This window comes from Aethalodelphis obliquidens, unplaced genomic scaffold, assembly GCF_003676395.1.
Source record: "Aethalodelphis obliquidens isolate GAN/ISIS:26980383/991018 unplaced genomic scaffold, ASM367639v1 scaffold24, whole genome shotgun sequence".
NCBI lineage: Eukaryota > Metazoa > Chordata > Mammalia > Artiodactyla > Delphinidae > Aethalodelphis > Aethalodelphis obliquidens.
The window spans coordinates 25,193,800-25,214,663 of NW_020837968.1; the positions used below are offsets into that span (position 1 = coordinate 25,193,800).

The 20,864-nt window shown below is 36.6% G+C and overlaps 1 protein-coding gene across 5 annotated transcripts in view; it reads right to left on the reverse strand.

The window, feature by feature from the left end:
• EXO1 (exonuclease 1) overlaps positions 1-20,864 on the reverse strand; it is a 39,472-nt gene that overhangs the window by 17,672 nt on the left and 936 nt on the right. For 3 of the 5 annotated variants that reach the window (XM_027122459.1, XM_027122455.1, XM_027122454.1), the window contains exons 3-9: positions 19,718-19,891; positions 14,517-14,636; positions 11,645-11,768; positions 10,537-10,674; positions 9,378-9,590; positions 7,318-7,505; positions 6,543-6,639 (exon numbers count right to left, since the gene is read on the reverse strand). In XM_027122459.1, the coding sequence (XP_026978260.1) occupies positions 6,543-6,639; positions 7,318-7,505; positions 9,378-9,590; positions 10,537-10,674; positions 11,645-11,768; positions 14,517-14,636; positions 19,718-19,878 (1,041 nt within the window). In that variant the 5' untranslated portion in view covers positions 19,879-19,891. The remainder of the gene's footprint in view (positions 1-6,542; positions 6,640-7,317; positions 7,506-9,377; positions 9,591-10,536; positions 10,675-11,644; positions 11,769-14,516; positions 14,637-19,717; positions 19,892-20,864) is intronic. The other 2 variants (XM_027122456.1, XM_027122457.1) reach the window with 2 other exon arrangements.

Genomic DNA, 20,864 nt, shown 5'->3' on the forward strand with positions numbered 1-20,864 from the left:
GAAGAAAAACAGTTAAATCATTTCCCTCTGTATCAACATAAATTATAAGTAAATAATTAAATTACCCCTTTGAACAGCTTTTGATGAAATATCTGTCCTCTAATAATAACATTTTCTACTTTGCTGGTCCTATACTTTTCCATTAAATGTGTCTTGTATTCCTAGGTCTGTTTCTCTCCCAATGAGGGTCAAGCAAACTCATTAGCTCATTTCTAAGAAATAAAAAAATGAATCTTCCTAAGATGAACAGTGCAAGAAATAAAACTACACTTGAAGAAACGTTACCAGGAAAAATGTACTTTTAAAATTGGAGTATTAGTTCAATATACAATACTAATTAGTTTAATAATCATCTAGCAATAAGCCTCTAAATAATCACTGACATACCCTTTACAAAGGACCTGAAAATTAAAACCATAAAATTATGTATTTAATCAACTATCCCATCTCTAGAACTTGGATGAGTTCAAACCAAAACAATCTAATTTACAAAACAATAGTTTCTTTAGTGGACAATACCTATGTATTAAATAGGTATGTATTAGTAGATAATACCTATGTATTAAACAGAAAGCTACTTTGGTCTACATTGAGTCATGCATAAAACTTTCTCCAAGAAAGAACTTATTGACAGTAAGGATTGGTAAATAATCATTTTTAATGCTAAAACAAGTTATTCACAATTAATAACTATTTTATTATTTTTTCTAAATATATTTTAGATGAAAATGATCTGCTAATAGGATGTCAATGATATTCTAATAGAGTAGGAGAGGCACAGGGAAAAATTAACACTGGTACAAAAAATGTTGGTACTAGGGTGTGAATTCCACCTGACAAAAGTCCCACCTGAATCTGGAATCTAATCTTTCACTTAAAGAAAGGATTAAAAATAAAAATAAATAAATAAAAACGAGGTAACATTATTCATAATATACTCTGAGAATTAACAAGGAAGGTAATTTAGAATAATTGAGAGAATAGGTATAATAAAGATAGTTTAAGCAGTATAGCTCATGGCATTAGATCCCACTGATGGTTTTATTTAAAAAAAAAAAGAGAAATAGGCAAGTAGAAAACTTGACTGGGAAGAATAAATCTTAGATAAATAATAAGAATTAGTTTGATGTACAATTAGTGGTTCTGAAAGAAATTTCTCTATGAAAAAAATAATCTGATAAGGATTTGGACTTCTGAAGGATGGCCATCTTAGTGAGCCATAACATTCCCAATTGTAACTGAACATTTTCATTACAACCAATTATTTTTGAGTTTCTCAAAGGAAAAACTTGAGGATCATTCTGATGAAGTTATAATATCAGTAATTCAAATGTGTAAAGAAGATAGCAGAATAAAGACTTTTCAGTTCCCTTTTCCTACAAACTTCCAATTATAAGGTAAATAAGCCACAGAACTATAATGTACAGCACAGGGAATACAGTCATCCCTCAGTGGCTGCAGGGGATTGGTTCCAGGAGCCCCTCAGATACCAAAATCCACGATGCTCAAGTCCCTTATATAAAATGGAATAGTATGGTCAGCCCTCCATATCTGCGGGCATCTGCAGATTCAACCAACCACAGACCCAATTCGATTGAATCCTTGGATGCAGAACCCATGGATATGGAGGGCTGACCAGTATAGTAAATAATACTATGTGACTTCCCTGGTGGTCCAGTGGTTAAGACTCCACGCTCCCAATGCAGGGGGCACGGGTTCAATCCCTGGTCAGGGAACCAAGATCCCTCATGCTGCACAGCATGGCAATAATAATAATAATAATAATATTGTAACTCTGTATGGTGAGAGATGGTAAATAGACTAATCATGATAATTTCTTAATGTATATAAATATTGAATCACTATGTTGTACACCTGTAACTAATATGTCAATAAGTCAATAAGAAAAAAATCATCCCCAAAGCAATAAGAAGAAAGAAACACAAATACCATCTACAGAAAATTTAGGAGATATCTGTAACTTCCAAACCACAGTGAAGACAAGAGTATAGAGAGAAGAATTTAAAGAACCTAGCCCAAGGAGGGAGGGGCAAGATAGGGATAGGGGATTAAGAGGTACAAACTACTAGGTGTAAGAAAGCTGCAAGTATACATTTTACAATACAGGGAATATAGCCAATATTTTATAACTATAAATAAATTATAACTTTAAAAAATTGTGAATCACTATGTTGTACACCTGAAACTTATATAATATTGTAAATCAACTATACCTCAATAAAGAAAAAAATAAAGAACTTAGCCCAAGAAAGATCAAAGTGTCTTCAAGCATCTGCAGAAAAGAATATCAGTAAAAAACCAATTCCGGACTTCCCTGGTGGCACAGTGGTTAAGAATCCGCCTGCCAATGCAGGGGAGATGGGTTTGAGCCCTGGTCTGGGAAGATCCCACATGCCGCAGAGCAACTAAGCCCATGCACCACAACTACTGTGCCTGCACTCTAGAGCCCGCGAGTCACAACTACTGAGCCCACATGCCACAACTACTGAAGCCTACATGCCTAGAGCCCGTGCTCCACAAGAGAAGCCACCGCAATGAGAAGGCCGCACACCGCAACGAAGAGTAGCCCTGCTCACTGCAACTAGAGAAAGCCCATGCACAGCAATGAAGACGCAATGCAGCCAAAAAAAAAAAAAACAACCCACAAATTCCGCATACAGAAACCTGAAGACTCAGAAATTTAAGGGATCAGGTACCATGGAGGCCACAAGTAGGGGGAGGGCTAAAAAAAAGGTTTATTTGACTCCTGGGCGCTCATGTTCAATCTGTCCATACAGTCAATTCACACCCATCTGCTTCAGAGTGACTGGACCTTTGAAACCCAGAAACAATAACATAAAAACAGTAGGTACTTCAGAAGATGAAAACATCCCTTTGTCTAAAGACAGCGATCAAATGAAAGGCTAAATAATGAATAGTGGGGAACAGCCCTACCCCTTCCTGGTCCACCCCAGTTCATTTCCCTCTCTTACTCTCAAAATGCAAACAGCCACATTTACATAGTTAAGTAGAAATTGGAGGATCCCTTTTTGGAAAAAAGAACTGTACAGAGAAAACATGCTGATGTTTGGGAATTCACAAGACAAAGGCAGCTTGTTTCCAACCAGTTCACCAAAGAGTAAAACCCAAGACTATAAGCCCCACTCATTCACACAAAGCTTCTTAAGCTTCTCAGTGCCTCTCCCAAACAGGAACAAATTGACAAGAAGCTCTAGGTGTTTGAAAAAAAAGTCTCCACCATGAAAGAGAAAAGTCAAAACACATAGGAAAAAAAAAATCCAAAGCAAACAGAGATAATGCAGAGAGCAGAAGAAAATGTACAAGAGATTACAATTAATATTCTGAGAGGGGTGGGGGAAAAGAGGAGATTACATCCATGAAATAAAACAAAATCTTTAAAAAATCACAATTAAAGAAAGGGTTCTTGGGGCTTCCCTGGTGGCGCAGTGGTTGAGAGTCGGCCTGCCGATGCAGGGGACACGGGTTCGTGCCCCAGTCTGGGAGGATCCCACATGCCGCGGAGCGGCTGACCCCGCGAGCCATGGCCGCTGAGCCTGTGCGTCTGGAGCCTGTGCTCCGCAATGGGAGAGGCCACAACAGTGAGAGGCCCGCGTACCACAAAAAAAAAAAAAAAAAAAAAAAAAAAAGAAAGGGTTCTTAGATATGAAAATGATAGTAAAAATTCAACAGAATTTTCTGCAATTATAGAAAAGTTCTGTGCTGTCCAACATGGTAGCCACTAAGGACTTTAAAAGTGGCCAATGCAACTGAAGAACTAAAATTTAATTTAATGTTCATTTAAATAGACACATGTGGCCAGTGGCTACATACTGGATAGTGCAAAGTTGAAAGACAAAATAAAAAAGTTTTCCCCAGAAACAGCAAAAGACAAAGACATGAGTAAGATAGAAAAGTTCCAGAATTTGAAGACCAGAAAAATCCAATATCTAATTAATAGAAGTTCCAGATACAGAACAAGAGAAAACAGAAAAAAGGAACTAGCAACCTGAGTGTAAGGTTTATATAATTTGAGTTGATGAACATAAAATTCTTTTTTAGTATCATCATGAATTTGTGCTCTCTTAACAAGCTTAATTTCAGCTGACAGTAACGATTCTTTTCAATGCTCAACTGGTCACCAGTTTGTCAGTGGCCATCTTCTCTAGGCTCACCTCTTTTTCTTTCTCAAGGTGCTCTGTTTCCTTTAACTGGTAAACACTAAGACATTCTTGGTACAGCCAGAATGAACTACTTAGAGTACCTTTAACATGTTATCCTCTTTCACACATGCTGTTTTCTTCAGCATGGAACCACTCACACATCTTGAAAACCCCCACTCATCTTTGTAAAGCCAGGATACACACCAGTTCCTCTATAAGGAGACAGTAGAGGGCTTGGCTTGGAATCAGAGCTCCCCTATTGATTAAATTTGTGAGCTGGCAAGTCCCCTAACCTCGCTCTAATTGTTTCCTCATCTGTAAAACGGAAATAATGGTACTGACCTCAGAGGCTTGTTAAGGAGTAAATGAATTACTATGTCTAAGTTGCTTAGAATGGCACTTAGAACACAGCAAATGCTCAAGAAATGTTTATGATTATTAAAAAGTATTCTCTCCTAGGGACTTCCCTTGTGATCCAGTGATTAAGAATCCGCCTTCCAACGCAGGGGATGCAGGTTTGATCCCTGGTCAAGGAACTAAGATCCCACATGCCGCAGGGCAACTAAGCCCTCATGCCGCAACTATTGAGCCCGCATACCACAAGCAGAGTGAAGCCCACGCACCACAACAAAAGATCCCGCATGCCACAACAAAGATCCCAGGTGCTGCAACTAAGACCTGACACAGCCAAAAAAAAAAGTATTCTCTCCTTAGGTGGAGTTAAGTGCATGCCCTTTGTTTCCAGGGAGCCTCAAATACATCTATTATAGCACTTACCATATTTCTATATATATAACCATGTGTCTCTCCCTTAGACAATGAGCACCTCACAAGCAAGGATTACACTCTGTTTTTCTTTATATTCCAGAACACTAGCTAACCTAACTATGCTTGTTATAGTACTTAACAAATGCTTAGTAAAGAACTGAATGGTGAGTAAGGGTAAAGATCTGGATAACTATGAGAAAGGAGAAACTATTAACCAGAAAGACAAAAAAGAAGCAGAAGGACTTAGCAATGAAAAAGAAGCCAGGGGTGGGGGAGGAGCAAAATAGGTGAAGGAGATTAAGAGGTACAAACTACTAGATATAAAATAAATAAGTTACAAGGATGTAATGTACAGCACAGTGAATACAGTCAATATTTTATAATAACATTGTATGGAGTATAATCTACAAAAATATCAAATTACTATGTTGTACACCTGAAACTAATACAGTTGACCCTCGAATAATACAGTTAATCTGAGTATAATTTATAGTCAGCCCTCCATATCCGCAGTTCTCCTGCATCTGCAGATTCAGCCAGTCAACGACCGTGTAGTACTGTAGTATTTGCTATTGAAAAATACCCTTTTGTAAGCGGATGTGTGCAGTTCAAAGCCACATTGTTCAAGGGTCAACTGTATAATATTGTAAGTCAACAATACTTCACTTAAAAAAATTAAATTCGAAGTCTTCTAGTCTGAATGAAAGAGATCATGTAACTGACATTCATTCATTCAACAAAAAACATGGTAAATATAATATGGCAGTGAATATCACAAAACTCTGCCTTTATGAAGATTACACTCTACCGGGAAGAATCAGAAAATAAGTAATAGAGACATAATTTATGGAGTAACAAGTGCTGAAAAGAAAAAATGTTATTAAGGAAAGTTGATAAGAAATAGAGTTTGCTTTTGACTGTGGATAGATTATAGAAAAGCATTTATGTAGATTCAGGAGACTTTTAGAATTATGTGATTAGTATACAGACTAGAGATTGGGTTAAAGATGTGTGAGTTCTCTGCATAAATGAGATAATTAGAGTCATAAGAACTTACTTAAGGAATAAATCTGAACATAAATGAGAACAGAGTCTGAATGGAAATATGAACAGAAAAGAGAGAATGGTGGGAGAGTGTATCATAAGAGATACATACATACAATTGGGAAAAAGTAGAAGAAAACAGGATAGGGCTCAGAGACACATAGCAGGGGTGCTCAGTAAGTATTTGCTAAATTGTGAATGAGCGAAAAATCAGTTTTTACTCCCCAAGGGAGGTATTTCTAGGTTTGGTCTTGCCAGACGCTGAATGGGGGTGAGATGAAAAAAGGTCATCAAACATTTGGTATATTCAAATGAAATGTTCAAGTGTAAAGGTTTGATAATACATTTTGTGGTCACTTTTTAATTTAAGGAAATTAACCAATATACATATTTTCTCTAACATCGAGTTGTTTTCAATCTACACCCTGCATAATGCCTGGATATAGAAATGCTTAAAAGATGTTTACTAAATGAAGATTTGCCTCTAGTCACAGTTCCCGAGACATAATTAAAATGTGCTCTTTTAGAAAGAAGTCTTTAATATGTTACCACGGCAGTGTCTGGATTGTAGTCATCAATCTGTTCGAAAGTATTTATATCTTTATTTCCAAGTGCTATTTGAAGAGCTATAGAATCATCAACATATCTAGGTTGGTAAGATTAAGGAAAAATGCTTTTATTAACAAACCAAACAAATGATACTGTAATAAGACAGAAAAGTGTGTTCTATTGTCACAGGTTTATGACTTCAATGGACCCTACTTACTTTCCACATTCAGCTTTACTGAAACCACAGGCATAGTTTACTAGTCACAGCAGGAGTTGGCTATTTTCTGAAGCAAAGTCCCAAGGCATCACTTATTCCCTGTCAAGGGAGACAGAGAGGAAAGTCTTGGCGACTGCCTATGTGACTCACGGCTCTACATCACCCTGGATGTACGTGGCCAGTGGCTGTGGGAAGAGCATCCTCAACTGGCATACTCATATGTTCAGAGCATTCTTCCTGGTTAATTGAGCTTGCTTGCCATGAGGGGTTCTCTTAAGTGCCACCTCTGGAGTATGTACCTTAAGTGACTGACTGTACATGTTTCTGTCAAGTCAATCTAAGTAGTTAGCAAGTTATAATGGATGAGCCTCAGGTTTTTAAACAAAAAGTTACTCTAAATTTTCCCTAGCATTGTAATTAAATTTAACAAAATAAAGATTTCACTATAAAAAAAGCAAAAAACAATTTGCAAACTTTTTACTGAATGTCTCACTAAAAAATCACCACAAAAATATGGAAGAAGTGCAAAGTTCTACCCTTCTGTTTCAGAAAGGATACCGCCCAGCATAGCTTAGTGTTTCAGGATCAATGTCATCTTCATAGGCATTCAAAGGGATGAGTTTCCTTTTGATGGGATCAAAAACTAGCTGATAGAGGAAGGTATTATTGGCCCGAATAAAGCCTTTGATGTAATCTTCTGGTACTGTTATATTCATCTTGAGATAATGTCCAATTTTCTTGATAACCTAATAATGAATGTAAAAATATTTATGAGTTATCTGCAGATAAAGAAGAGGGAATGCATTATTCCCAACACCCATCACTTTACATTAGAGAAGGATGAGGAGGGATAGAAAAACCAATTGCTTTTATCTACATTAAAAACCTCTACCAGTAAACACAACCATGTCATGACTAAGTCTAAGTCTCTATAACCGTATTTTCTTTGGATTTTCTATTATTAATCCAAAGAATGAAAAATTCAGTTACACATCAAATTTACATTCCTAGGTATAACTTTAAGATACATTCTTCACCCTCAAAGTCCATTTCATCTAGAAAGCAAAAAACAAACAACACACAAAACCTAAGAATTAAAAAAAACCCAAATATTCATAGATCATATTTTAAAAATGAAGTCAACATTCTAATTCCTGTTAGAGTCATGGATGATTAAAGCTGGAAGGGGTTTTAAATCTTTTATATCAAACTCAGAGACAAAGAAGAGAAGATGCAGAGAACTGAAGTCATCCTGTAGTCACAGGCTAATTAGTACATGTTGCTCTATTCCGAAATCTGCCACCATCTCCCAACCTTGAGATCTGTCTATTCTAGTACACCACCCTTAGTCCTGAGGACTCACATCTTGTACCCTTGGAGACAGAAAATGGAAATTCTGCTCTGCAAACTCTAAGGGCTTAAGAGAACTACTCAAGGGGGGATGGGGTAGGAATAAGCTTCTTTAATGTATGTTTAATTTTTTAAGGTAAAGACATCAGAGAAATTATAGAGCAGCAATGTATGGGGTCTCAAAGTTTTCTAGAAAATACATGACACATGATACCACATCAAATTATATGAGGAAGTAATACAAGAATCCAGTTGTACTCTATTAAGCCACATTAAAGAGATTTACATAAATGTGCAATTCCTCTCATAACTTTCACTTGTTTTAGAAGATAACTACTTTTCATAAAAATGATACGTATGTTAAAATGTAATGAATTAATTATTGTTAATTTTAAGTGAATTAATAAACATTTTGATTTTTCTGTTTCAATTTCTTTTATTTTTGGCTGCATTGGGTCTTCATTGCTGTGTGCAGGCTTTTCTCTCTAGTCGCAGCGAGCGGGGGCTACTCTTCATTGCAGTGCACAGGCTTCTCATTGTGGTGGTTTCTCTTGTTGCAGAGCATGGGCTCTAGGCACGCGGGCTTCCGTAGTTGTGGCACGTCGGCCCAGCAGTTGCGGCACGCAGGTCCTGGAGCAGGCGGGCTTCAATAGTTGCGGCACGCAGGCTCTAGGGTGCGCAGGCTTCAGTAGTTGTGGCGCATGGGCTCAGTAGTTGTGGTGCACGGGCTTGGTTGCTCTGCAGCATGTGGGATCTTCCTGGACCAGGGATTGAACCTGTGTCCTCTGCATTGTCAGGCAGATTCTTAACCACTGCCACCAGGGAAGTTCCTTCTGTTTCAATTTCTGACTCAGTAAATATCAATAGCTATAACCCATATAAATAAAAATAATTGCCACAAAGAGATTTTAAGAGTGTAAAGGGATCCTGAGACCAAAAAGTTTGAGAACTACTACTACAGAGTAACAGGACAGAAATCAAAAGACTACATTTTAACATTAATTCTACCCTAGAATATCTTATCCTTAAGTTTCTTTATATTAGTCTTCATTTAAAAAAATTACTACTTGTTTTTTGTCAGTTGCTGAAAACATGGTTCATCCGTTGCCAAAACCAAAGTTCTAGTGTTTTAGTCATTTTCTCCTTTCAATGACACCATATTGGATATGGATATAATAGAATATTTAAGATCCATATTCTGAGCAGTTCATCTATTATTTAAGAACTGCTTCAGAAACTGAATATGACACTTGGTAAATCACTCTTACCTTTAAAATATCTGGATTATTGGCTAGTCTTAGTACTTTGCAGGCCTTGGCTAATCCAATCCCACGCAGCGATGAGAGATAGTCACAGCCTGAAAGAATGCACATATAACGGAACTTCTCTTCTGTGAACACATCCCCAAGCTGTTTGCACATTCCTAGCCGAGCCTGATCAACTTCTAGTCCATTTCCAAACTGGTCCATTTTTAAAATAACCTTCAAGAGGAATGGAAACTGTTAACACCTGAAAGAGCCATTTTTATTTTTCATCATCTAAGACATTGCAGTATTTCTGAGAGGTCTTTCTTGTTCTTTATCATAACTGAGAAGACAGACAGGTAGGCCAGTTAATTACTGTGATATTTGCAAATAAGTTAAATTGAAGCATACGCTATGGCTAGACAAGGTCATACGCCAGAACTCAATTGTCTTGACTCTGGTATAAAGAAGGCCCTTTCTGACATGATAACCTATTACAGGGTTATCATGTCAAATAGCAATTCATACAAAAAGCATTTTCTCCTTACCTTCCGCTTTTACATATTAAAGTAACCCTTTTGCTTAGTCTTAAAGTAATACATGTCCACTGTAGAAAATTTGGAAAACACAGAAACTCAGGAAGAAGAAAACAGAAGTTGCCCCAAATGCCTCATCTATCACTGTTACCCAGCATTAACCTTTTCACAGATCCTTCTTCATCTATGAAATAAATAGATAATATAAATAACATAGATATTAACAAAAATGAAATCACCCTATAGTTTTGTATCTTAATATATCATAATAAAATTTTCCATTAGTTTTATACATAATTCTAAATAACTGCATAACATCTCATTAGTAGATAAGTTAGCTTATTTACCTAACCTAATTGAAAAATATAAAGCATATAAGTTACCATTATTAAAAAATAAGACCACATTCCACTAAAGAATTTGGAGAAAACAAAACCCTCTAACTGTAAGGGATTACTCTGAAAAATCGTCCAGATTACACAAATGTCAAGCAGCAAAACCTTTCTTTTCATTTTAATAAAACAATTATTAACAACTGTAAGTAAATATTAGTTGTAGGTATTAAATAGGATAAAAAACTTCAGCTCCTGATTTACACTATTTCCATCCACACAGAAAAATAGTATGGAGTAGTTGTAGTTAGGTACCTTTTTACAGCCAAAAGCGAGGAGATCAGAGTCTTCTGTAATTACAGCTTGTACAATACCAGCCTTGTTAAGATAGGCCAACTGTGCATCTGCTTCATATGGAGCCACAAGACAATCTACTCCCTGAGACCGAGCAGCCTATGGGAAAGGATTGGTCAATCTAAAGAACAGCATCTGCAAAGCACTGAACAACTTCCTATATCAAACCCATTTTATTACCAGCCTCAACATGTATTGAATACTTGCTAATATTATTTTTGAAAATCATTTCCTTTGAAGTAAGTTTTTCTACTTTTAGTCCTATACATATTGAACTAATCATACAGCCACTAAGAAATCTTTTTTAAAAATCAATATATAAATTATGAAAAAAGAAATATTGCTGTACATTTGGGGGCAAATACAAGCTATAAAGCTTAATTATTTCAAATTATAGAAAGCTACCATCTTAAGAATGATTATGCTCTAAAAAGAACACAAGTCATGCGTTTCCCCAGGTTCTCTTATCACAGGACACGAGTCTGACACTGTACTGATGAAACAACAGAATTTAATCACTATTTTCCCATTTGTTTACCAAGCAGTTTGAACACAGACCTGAAAAGGGGAAGTGTGGGCTGTGATTTTGGGCATGCTGACACTAAGATTTATGGTAATAGGTAATAAGGAAATAAGCTTCTAAGAAGCAGATCAAGTAGACTAGAAGTCTGTAGAGATCCTGAGTTGGCCAGGCTACTTCAACAGATCTGACAGTCATTCATGAGTGAAGGTTACAGTAACTGTCGAAGACTATGAGTGGGGTGGGATTGAACCTCCAGGAATTTATTCCTTGCATCTCTGCGGAGCACATCTATCTATGTAAGTGACACATCTAAAAAGGGAGAGCTTCACTTATTCCTTAGGATTTCTCCCTTGGAAACTGTTGGACTCCTCTCTTCTACCTACAGATACTGTTCCTTCTTCCTCTGACACCCAGCTTTCCTGAAGGTTAGGCCTAGAATAATTTTCCTCCCTTTACTTCCTTAACAAACAACTCAACAAACAACTTATAACTAGCTAAATGAACCCAGTAATTTGTTACTTTGGCTTAATTTCTTATTTTGCTCACCTTAATTACGTTGTGGGCCATAGCGTGTGTGATATTGATAGAACGGGTGAAACATTCTCTGGCTTCTGAGACCTTCCCCTCACGGAGAAGCTGCTTTCCCTTAAGAAGATTGGCTTGTCTTCTTCTGCAAGATAAAAAAATAAGGTGAGAGAAGGAATCAAAAAATTACAATAAAACTATAATTCAAGAATTTTTCCTAGAATAAAAAATGTTTGACTCATTTGAAAGTGCACATCCAATCCTTGAGAACATTAACCCAGATTTTTGGGGCTTCTAGACAAAAAGAACAAGGATTTATAGTGCCTGTACACACAAGCTTATCATCAGACTTTCCCATAGCAATGCTTCATGTCAAAAGAAAATGGAGTAATGAAGACACTTAAGAAAATGTAAGTCAAGGCTTTTACACCATTAAAACTAACTTTCCAGTGTAAAGGGTGCAACTTTATCAACATACTAAGAACCTGAAGTATACTGTTTCCTGTGAGTTTCTCTGTGGAATCTATTAATACTAGAGGACAAACCATGGAAAAACCAAAAAAACATGAGAGACATTGATATAAGGACTATTAATAGCCATCAGCTATATCGTGATTTGTAGACGCAAGACTAAATAACTACTGCTCTCTCCCTGTTTAGGGAGAGAGCAGTAGTTATGTGCCCTGACAATGTAGTACCACTATGTTTGAAATGGGGGGAGAGAGTGCACATGCAAAGGAAAGAAAAAGAAACTGTAACAGTTTTCAACAATCATATTGGTAGTGGTAGTATTCGTATTTTATTCTGAATCTATTGTTGAATATAATGTGGGGTAAAATAAATGAGTTATATTATAAGATATTCTAACTTTATTATCCTTGTATCCTTGAAAACGAGGATTCTTAGTAGGAAAGAAAGGAGCAACGGACACCATACAGAAAAAGTTAAGGAAACAAAAAACCCTGTAGTCTTGAATTTGAATTGAAGTATCAGTATGAACTCATGAAGTTTACCTTTTAAGTAAACGTGCATATACACATACACAAAAATTTCCTAGTTCACTTTTAAACTGAGCTCCAGAGATGAGGAGACTTTGTAGAAAAGGATTTTAAATGCCCCTCCCACCACTACAGTGGCAAAAAGAAAGCTGATCCTACAGAGATAAGTCAGAAAGAGCACTCAGGTCAGAGACAGACAGCTGAAACATTTTTTAGCCTTTCTTGAAGTTAGCAAGAGGAAATAACTCTGTAATTAGAATTAAGAACAGGATGGGGGACACCCAGGTGGGATATGGCATGGACTAGTCTCTTAGCCACACTGGTTTAGGGGTGTCACCAATCCTTTAAGAAGTAACCTGAAACTAACTTTTTATTAAAAGTATTTTTAATAAACTGTGTATTATTCCTACTAGAATGTGGGTGCAGACAGTCTCAGTTAATCCTTTTATAAACTTTATAAAGTTCTGACTTTAAGAATCAGAGCCCACTAAATACAGCTAGATTGAAAAACCTAGACCTGAAGAGCCCTCTCTAATTTGATTCTAAGCCCAGAGATGGCAAAACTAGGCAAGCAGCACTCTCACAAAATGATCACTCAGTGAGGTTTACTTCTGTTTGGGGCTAACTCATACTACCTTTAACAACTAAGCCCAGTGCTCTTTCCTGTACAGCACAATGACTCCTGGACCTAAAAACTAACACAGGGTAAAAACAAGAACAGATGAAAAGTGGCAGAATAGGTGCTTCAATAAAATATAGAAATTCTTAAAAAAAAAAAATACAGAAATTCTTTCTAAGGTCTGTTATAAAAATACTAGATTCCGTTGAGTTAAATATGAATGACAAAATTTCAATTATAACTACTGAAAGAACAGAAATAGAGTACATCACTTTTCAACTAGAAACAAGAGACAACAATAAGGTGGAAAAACAATCAACCCAGAAGTTAAGCAAGGTAGGAGCTATAGATTAGTAATTAATGATCAATGTAAAAAGAATAAAACTCTCCAGTTTTAAAAATGACAAAGATTGGGCTTCCCTGGTGGCGCAGTGGTTGAGAGTCTGCCTGCCAATGCAGGGGACACGGGTTCGTGCCCCAGTCCAGGAGGATCCCACATGCCGCGGAGCGGCTAGGCCCGTGAGCCATGGCCTCTGAGCCTGTGCGTCCGGAGCCTGTGCTCCGCAATGGGAGAGGCCACAGCAGTGAGAGGCCCGCATACCGCAAAAAAAAAAAAAAATGACAAAGATTGACAGAATGGATAAAAAAATTACAGTGATGTGTTCTTTATAGAAGACAAACTTAAAACCAATGACATAGTAAAACTGAAAATAAACAGAAAAAGACATTAGGAACATACAAAAGAAAATTGTTACTGCTATACAAACATCAGACAGGATAGACTTTAGAACAAAAAAACATAGAGACTAAAAGAGTCACTGCATATTGCTTCAATTTGCCACAAAAATATAACAAATTCTAAACTTGAATGCAACCAATAAAATAGCTTCAAAATAAACAAAGCAAAAAAAATCAGACAGAACTACAAGGTAATTGACAATTCCGCTATCATAGTGAAATTTTAATGTACTTTTCTCAGTAATTGATGAATTAAGTAGACACACATAAAAAACAAACAAAAAAAAACATTAAAAAACCCAATAAGGATATGGAAGATTTGAACATTACAACCAATAAGCTTGATTTACTGGACAGACATAAAACCATCCACTCAATAACTGAAGAACACATATTCCTTTCTAGCACACATGGAACATCTAAGGAAATCTGTTCATGTACTAGAGATTAAAATAAGCCTCAACAAACTAAAATAAAAAGAAATTCGTATTATACAGACCACAATCTCAGATCTTACAAAGTTAAAGAATTAACTTACTCTCTTCTAGACCTCTCCACTTCCTTTTTAGAAGGTAAAGTACATCCATCAAATACCAGGATAGGCTTGATCCCATGAGATAGTAACATATTTACAAATTTCATACAAAATCCTACATACCTATGAAAATGAAGAAAATAATTAAATGCTTTGCATCTTTAGGTAATACTTTTGCTATTTTTAAAACCAAATGAGACATATTATGAAAAGAGGTTTCTGTTTTTAAGCAAATGTTTTCACAGGAAATGTAAACTCTATTAGACTTGGATCCTAATGGGCTATGGGATATTTGCTTTCCTCATGTGTAGATTAAAAGGCTTTGACATCCCTTTCAGTTCTGACATTGTGTGATTCTATATCTAGCCTTTTTACCCCATTTTCTTTTTTTTTTTGCTTTGAGAAATTTCAAATCTATTGAAAAGTTGAAAGAATAGTAGAAAAAATACCTGATTTCTCCAACAACACCATTATCATATCCAAGAAACTTAACAGCCACAAAATACCATCTAATATACAGTCTACATTAAAATTTGTCTGATTGTCCCAGTATTGTTATAACCAGTGGTGACCTGCTAAATGTTTAACAAGTTCTAGAGAAAGTGGTACCTAATATGTAGCATTTGTCAATCCCTGACATGAATATTCTACAGTGGTGGATAAACTACCAATATGGGCTCACTAAATGCTGAACTGGGAGGAGATGGTGTATAGCCAGCTCATAAAAATTGACTCCAGCACAGCACCGCTACAATTTTTTTCCCTAGTCCAGGATGCAAACAAGAATCAGGTATTGCATTTCAATTTTTATTCTGGCAAGAGAGTTAACAATAGCTCCACGTAGATTCATTCCAGGGTCACATGGATGGCTCAACATATGCAAATCATCACTGTGATACACCACATCAACAAAAGACAAAAACCATGTGATGATCATCTCAACAGATACAGAAAAAACATTTGACAAAATTCAACATCCATTCATGATAAAAACCCTTATGAAAGTGGGTATAGAGGGAACATATCTCAACATAATAAAAACTATTTATGACAAACCCACAGCCAATATAATACTCAATGGTGAAAGCTCAAAGCCTTCCTGCTAAAATCTGGAACAAGACAACGATGTCCGCTCTCACCACTTCTCTTCAACATAGTATTAGAAGTCTTTTCCACAGCAATCAGACAATAAAAAAGAAATAAAAGGTATTCAGATTGGTAAGGAAGACATGATACCATACATAGAAAACCGTAAAGTTGTCACATAAAAACTACTAGAACTGATAAATGAATTCAGCAAGGTAGCGGGATACAAGGTTAACATACAGAAATCTGTTGCATTTCTTTATACTAACAATGAAATAGCAGAAAGGGAATATAAACAAACAATCCCTTTTAAAATACTTAGGAATAAACCTCACCAAGGAGGTGAAAGACTTATATGCTGGGAACTACAAAACATTAATAAAGGAAATTGAAGAAATGAAAAGATATCCCATGTTCTTGGATTGGAAGAATTAATATTGTTAAAATGGCCATATGACCCAAAGCAATCTACAGATTTAATGCAACACCCATCAAAATACCCAAGACATTTTCATAGAACTAGAACAAATAATCCTAAAATTTATATGGAACGATAGAAGACCCAGAATTGCCAAAGCAATCCTGAGAAAAAAGAACAAAGCAGGAGGCATAACCCGCCCAGACTTCAGACAATACTACAAAGCTATAGTAATCAAAACAGCATGGTATTGGCACAAAAACAGACATACAGATTAATGGAACCGAATAGAGATCCCAAAAATAAACCCACACACCTATGGACAATTAATCTTCAACAAAGGAGGCAAGAATATACAATGGGGAAAAGACAGTCTCTTCAGCAAGTGATGTTGGGAAAGTTGGACAGCTGCATGTAAATCAATGAAGCTAGAACACAGCCTCACACGATACACAAAAATAAACTCAAAATGGCTTAAAGACTAATATAAGACAAGACACCATAAAACTCCTGGAAGAGAACATAGACAAAACATTCTCTGACATAAATCATACCAATGCTTTCTTAGGTCAGGCTCCCAAGGCAATAGAAATAAAAGCAAAAATAAATACATGGGACCTAATCAAACTTACAAGCTTTTGCACAGAAAAGGAAACAATAAACAAAACAAAAAGACAACCTATGGACTGGGAGAAAATATTTGCAAATGATGTGACTGAAAAGGGCTTAATTTCCAAAATATACAAACAGCTCCTACAGTTCAATTACCAAAAAAACCCAAACAACCCAATCAAAAAATGGGCAGAAGACCTACATAGACATTTCTCCAAAGAAGACATACAGATGCCTAATAGGCACATGAAAAGATGCTCATCATCACTAATTATTAGCGAAATGCAAATCAAAACAACAGTGAGACAGTGAGGTACCACCTCACACCACAGAATGGCCATCATTAAAAAGTCTACAAGTAATAAATGCTGGGGAAAGTGTGGAGAAAAGGGAATCCTCTTACACTGTTGGTGGGAATATAAATTGGTGCAGCCACTATAGAAAACAGTATGGAGGGAGGTTCCTTAAAAAGCTAAAAATAGAGTTGCCATATGATCCAACAATCCCACTCCTGGGCATATACCCAGACAAAACTGTAATTTGAAAAGATACATGCACGCCTATTTTCACAGCAGCACTATTTACAACAGCCAAGACATGGAAACAACCTAAATGTCCATTGAAAAATGAATGGATAAAGAAGATGTGGTATACATATAAAAGCAATGAAACGATGCCATTTGCAGCAACATGGATGGACCTAGAGATTATCATACTAAGTGAGGTAAGTCAAAAAGAGAAAGACAAATACCATATGATATCACTTACACGTGGAATCTAAAATACAACACGAACGAACACATCTATGAAACAAAAACAGACTCACAAATATAGAGCACAGACTTGTTATTGCCAAAGGGGAGGCGGGGCTGGGGAGGCAAGGATTGGGAGTTTGGGATTAGCAGATGCAAACTATTATATATAGGATGGATAAACAACAAGGTCCTACTATATAGCAGAGGGAACTATACTCAATATACTGGGATAAACCATAAGGAAAAAGAATTTATATATATGTATAACTGAATTACTTTGCTGTACAGTAGAAATTAAACACAACATTGTAAATCAACTAGACGTCAATAAAATTTAAAAACAATAGCTACACGTACAACTGCCATCAATTTTAACTCAAAAATATGAAAAGACACAATCTTAAAAGATAATCTTCTAAATCAAATATATTCATCTTAATGGAAAATTCACTACATTGTTCTTTTTTTCCTTTTATTGTAAACCAGTGACAATAGACCTTCATTGTCTACAGAACAATGATTGTGACCTACTGATTAAGTATCAAGTAAAAATAGAAGAAAGCAAACATAAAATTGTAATAAATTTTAAAGGAAATTTACTTTTTTATTAAAAACTAGACAGAGGAACTCCCCTGGCGGTCCACTGGTTGGGATTCTGTGCTTCCACTGCAGGGAGCATGGGTTCAATCCCTGGTCAGGGAACTAAGATCCTGCATGCCGTGCAGTGTGGCAAAAAAAAATTACTAGAGAGAATATAAACATCAGACACCTGGTGCCCTCACTTTATATATTTTAGACATCTTTCCAGGTCAGCACATATAGAGCGACATCATTCTTTATTACGGTCATAAAGGTTTATCATAGGCTTATCCAAATTTTCTGACCTTTTCTGGTTAACATCCCCATCCAAAGGTGAAAAAGAAAAGGAAAGTAAACTATCAAATGTGACTTACTAGTTGCAGTGGGAAAAAAAATTACACAGTACTTTGCTGAAAGTCCTGAAACTTTCTAGTTCAGTAAACATTTACTAAACACCTACAACATGGTCAGTCCTGTGGAGTTCATCTCTGACAACAAAGGATACTCCCTGTACTCTGGACAACTCTTCCAGTTAGTCAAAAATCTCAGAATCCTTAAAAATTACCAAAGAACTAGAGATAAAGTTTCTCCCCAGTGAAGACAATTCAAAGAAACACTGAAGGTAGCACTGAAAAACTTGCAGTCTTCAACTGTAATCGCAACTGCTCAAATTTAGTGGTGGAAAAGAAATCACTTTCAAATAATGATTATAACATGGGCTTCCCTGGTGGCGCAGTGGTTGAGAGTCTGCCTGCCGATGCAGGGGACACGCGTTCGTGCCCCGGTCTGGGAGGATCCCACATGCCGCGGAGCGGCTGGGCCCCGTAAGCCATAGCCGCTGAGCCTGCGCGTCCGGAGCCTGTGCTCCGCAACGGGAGAGGCCACAACAGTGAGAGGCCCGCGTAATGCAAAAAAAAAAATGATTGTAACAGTTGGAGTGGCAGAAGTGCCCAGACTCCTTCAGATCCACACAAACTGTAACAGGTCACTTTTGGTCAAATTAACTCCATAGGCCTGAAAGCCCAAAACATACATTCACCTTTCAATAATGACTTCTCTGTTACTCTCCATCCCCACCCCCTCCCTCCATCTTCTGTAAACAAAAAGGGTTATTACTGTCCATTGTGCTTAAGTAAATCAGACTAAGATCTGTGAGCCTTTCCTCTAGGAGATAAATAATATATTGCAAAAAAGAAAACACATAATAGTATCCAAATTCCTGTGGGAAATCTCTGTCCAAAAACTATGCTTGCTTGTTTTTCTAGTGTTTCTATTTAAAAAATAAAGAGGACATTCGTCCTGCCTCAAATGAGGTCACAGAGTTATGACTGGATGTCAACAGGGTCACCAGTTTTGGCCCCAAGTGAAGTAAAAGGGAGTCAGAACACCTTGTCCCTTAGAAGCAACTGCCTTGTTTTGCTAATAGGGCTTAGCAATGTGTTGTCTGTACCCAAGAAAGTAGGAGTCTGAAATCACCATGGATTTTTAGAATATTGTTAAAAAGTTTATCTTACATAAAGAATAAAGAAGACAGTCTTTGTCCATTAGTGTCCTAATACTCTGGCTTAGTAGAAAGAATGAAAACTAGGACTATAACGTAGAAGGAAATGTTCCCTGATTTGGCAATATTCTAAAGCACATACTCTCACGTCTTGATAAACCTGGCATTGAATAAAAATGATTCCTTTCTGAAAAAAAGGCATTATAAGTCTCATTCTTAATTGGCAATGAATTAATATAAGGTCCAAACTTACTTATCGGTAGGTTCACCTTTGGCTAGTTTTTCAGCACAAGCAACAGCTCCTTTGTGAAGCCAGCAGTATGTATCCACAGCTACTACCTGCCCTTTATACTTCCTCATGTGGATAGGTTCAGAAGCTTCTTTGATAAATTGCAGTAATCCTTGTATCCCCATAGTGCCAAGTTAACTACATGATATGAAAAGAGAAAGGCAAAATTTAAAGCAAAATATATTTACCCAAAAGTGTTGGAAAAATAAAGAAAAAGAGTTTGGAAACTGATATAGCAACGATTATTGTTCAGATATTTGAGAATCATGCTCTTTAATATTTTAAGTGGGCTCCTCCCTGTCAAACAATTTCCATAGTCTAAAATATTTACCCCAGTCACTAATACTATCTCTAATGCCACTTCATAGTTCCTTAATGTTTATTCTTTCTAAAGGGCCTTCCCACTTGGAATCATAACGTTTGCTCCAAGCCCTTAACACAGTATAAAGCAAGCAGAAGGTACTAAAAAAGTATGAGACTGTCTTCTCTCCAAAAAGGCATTGTTAAAATCTATAAAACTATGTATGCTATGATACCACATTGCCTCTACACAGGCATTATAAGAAATAACATGCAAAACAGTTTGTAGAACATTTTAACTGAAAAATAAAATAATCAAACACAATTATAGAACTAAAGCTGTACTTTTCTAGGAATGAAATTTACTGCCATCAGAACGCTTTATTCCAAGCAATGAATGTTGTTTATAAGCAGTGGTGGGTGGCATCCAGAGGCAACTCCACTGGACTCTCTGAAAGCTATCCCCAAATAATGTGAAACCATGCCTGCTGTGCAAATAGTTTCAAGAAAAATGTTTTAGCTTCCCACCCTCTTCGTCTAGGTTGCAGCCCCCAAGCCCTTTCTATATGGAAACCTATAGCTGCCAGTCCTTTCCCAAGCAACTATTGCCCCTTCCCCCAACTCCCCTGATAAAAAAAAGTAAAAGCAGTAGACACTGAGTAGCTGCTCAGCATTTCGTAAAATAAATCTCTCCCATAAGGCATTACGTTTGGGAGGAAAGGAAGAAAGTACAGGATCAGAAGTCAGACTTACCCTGTTGAAATCCTGTATCAAAGCTGTGATACTCTAGTTCAGCAGTTCTCAATTTTCA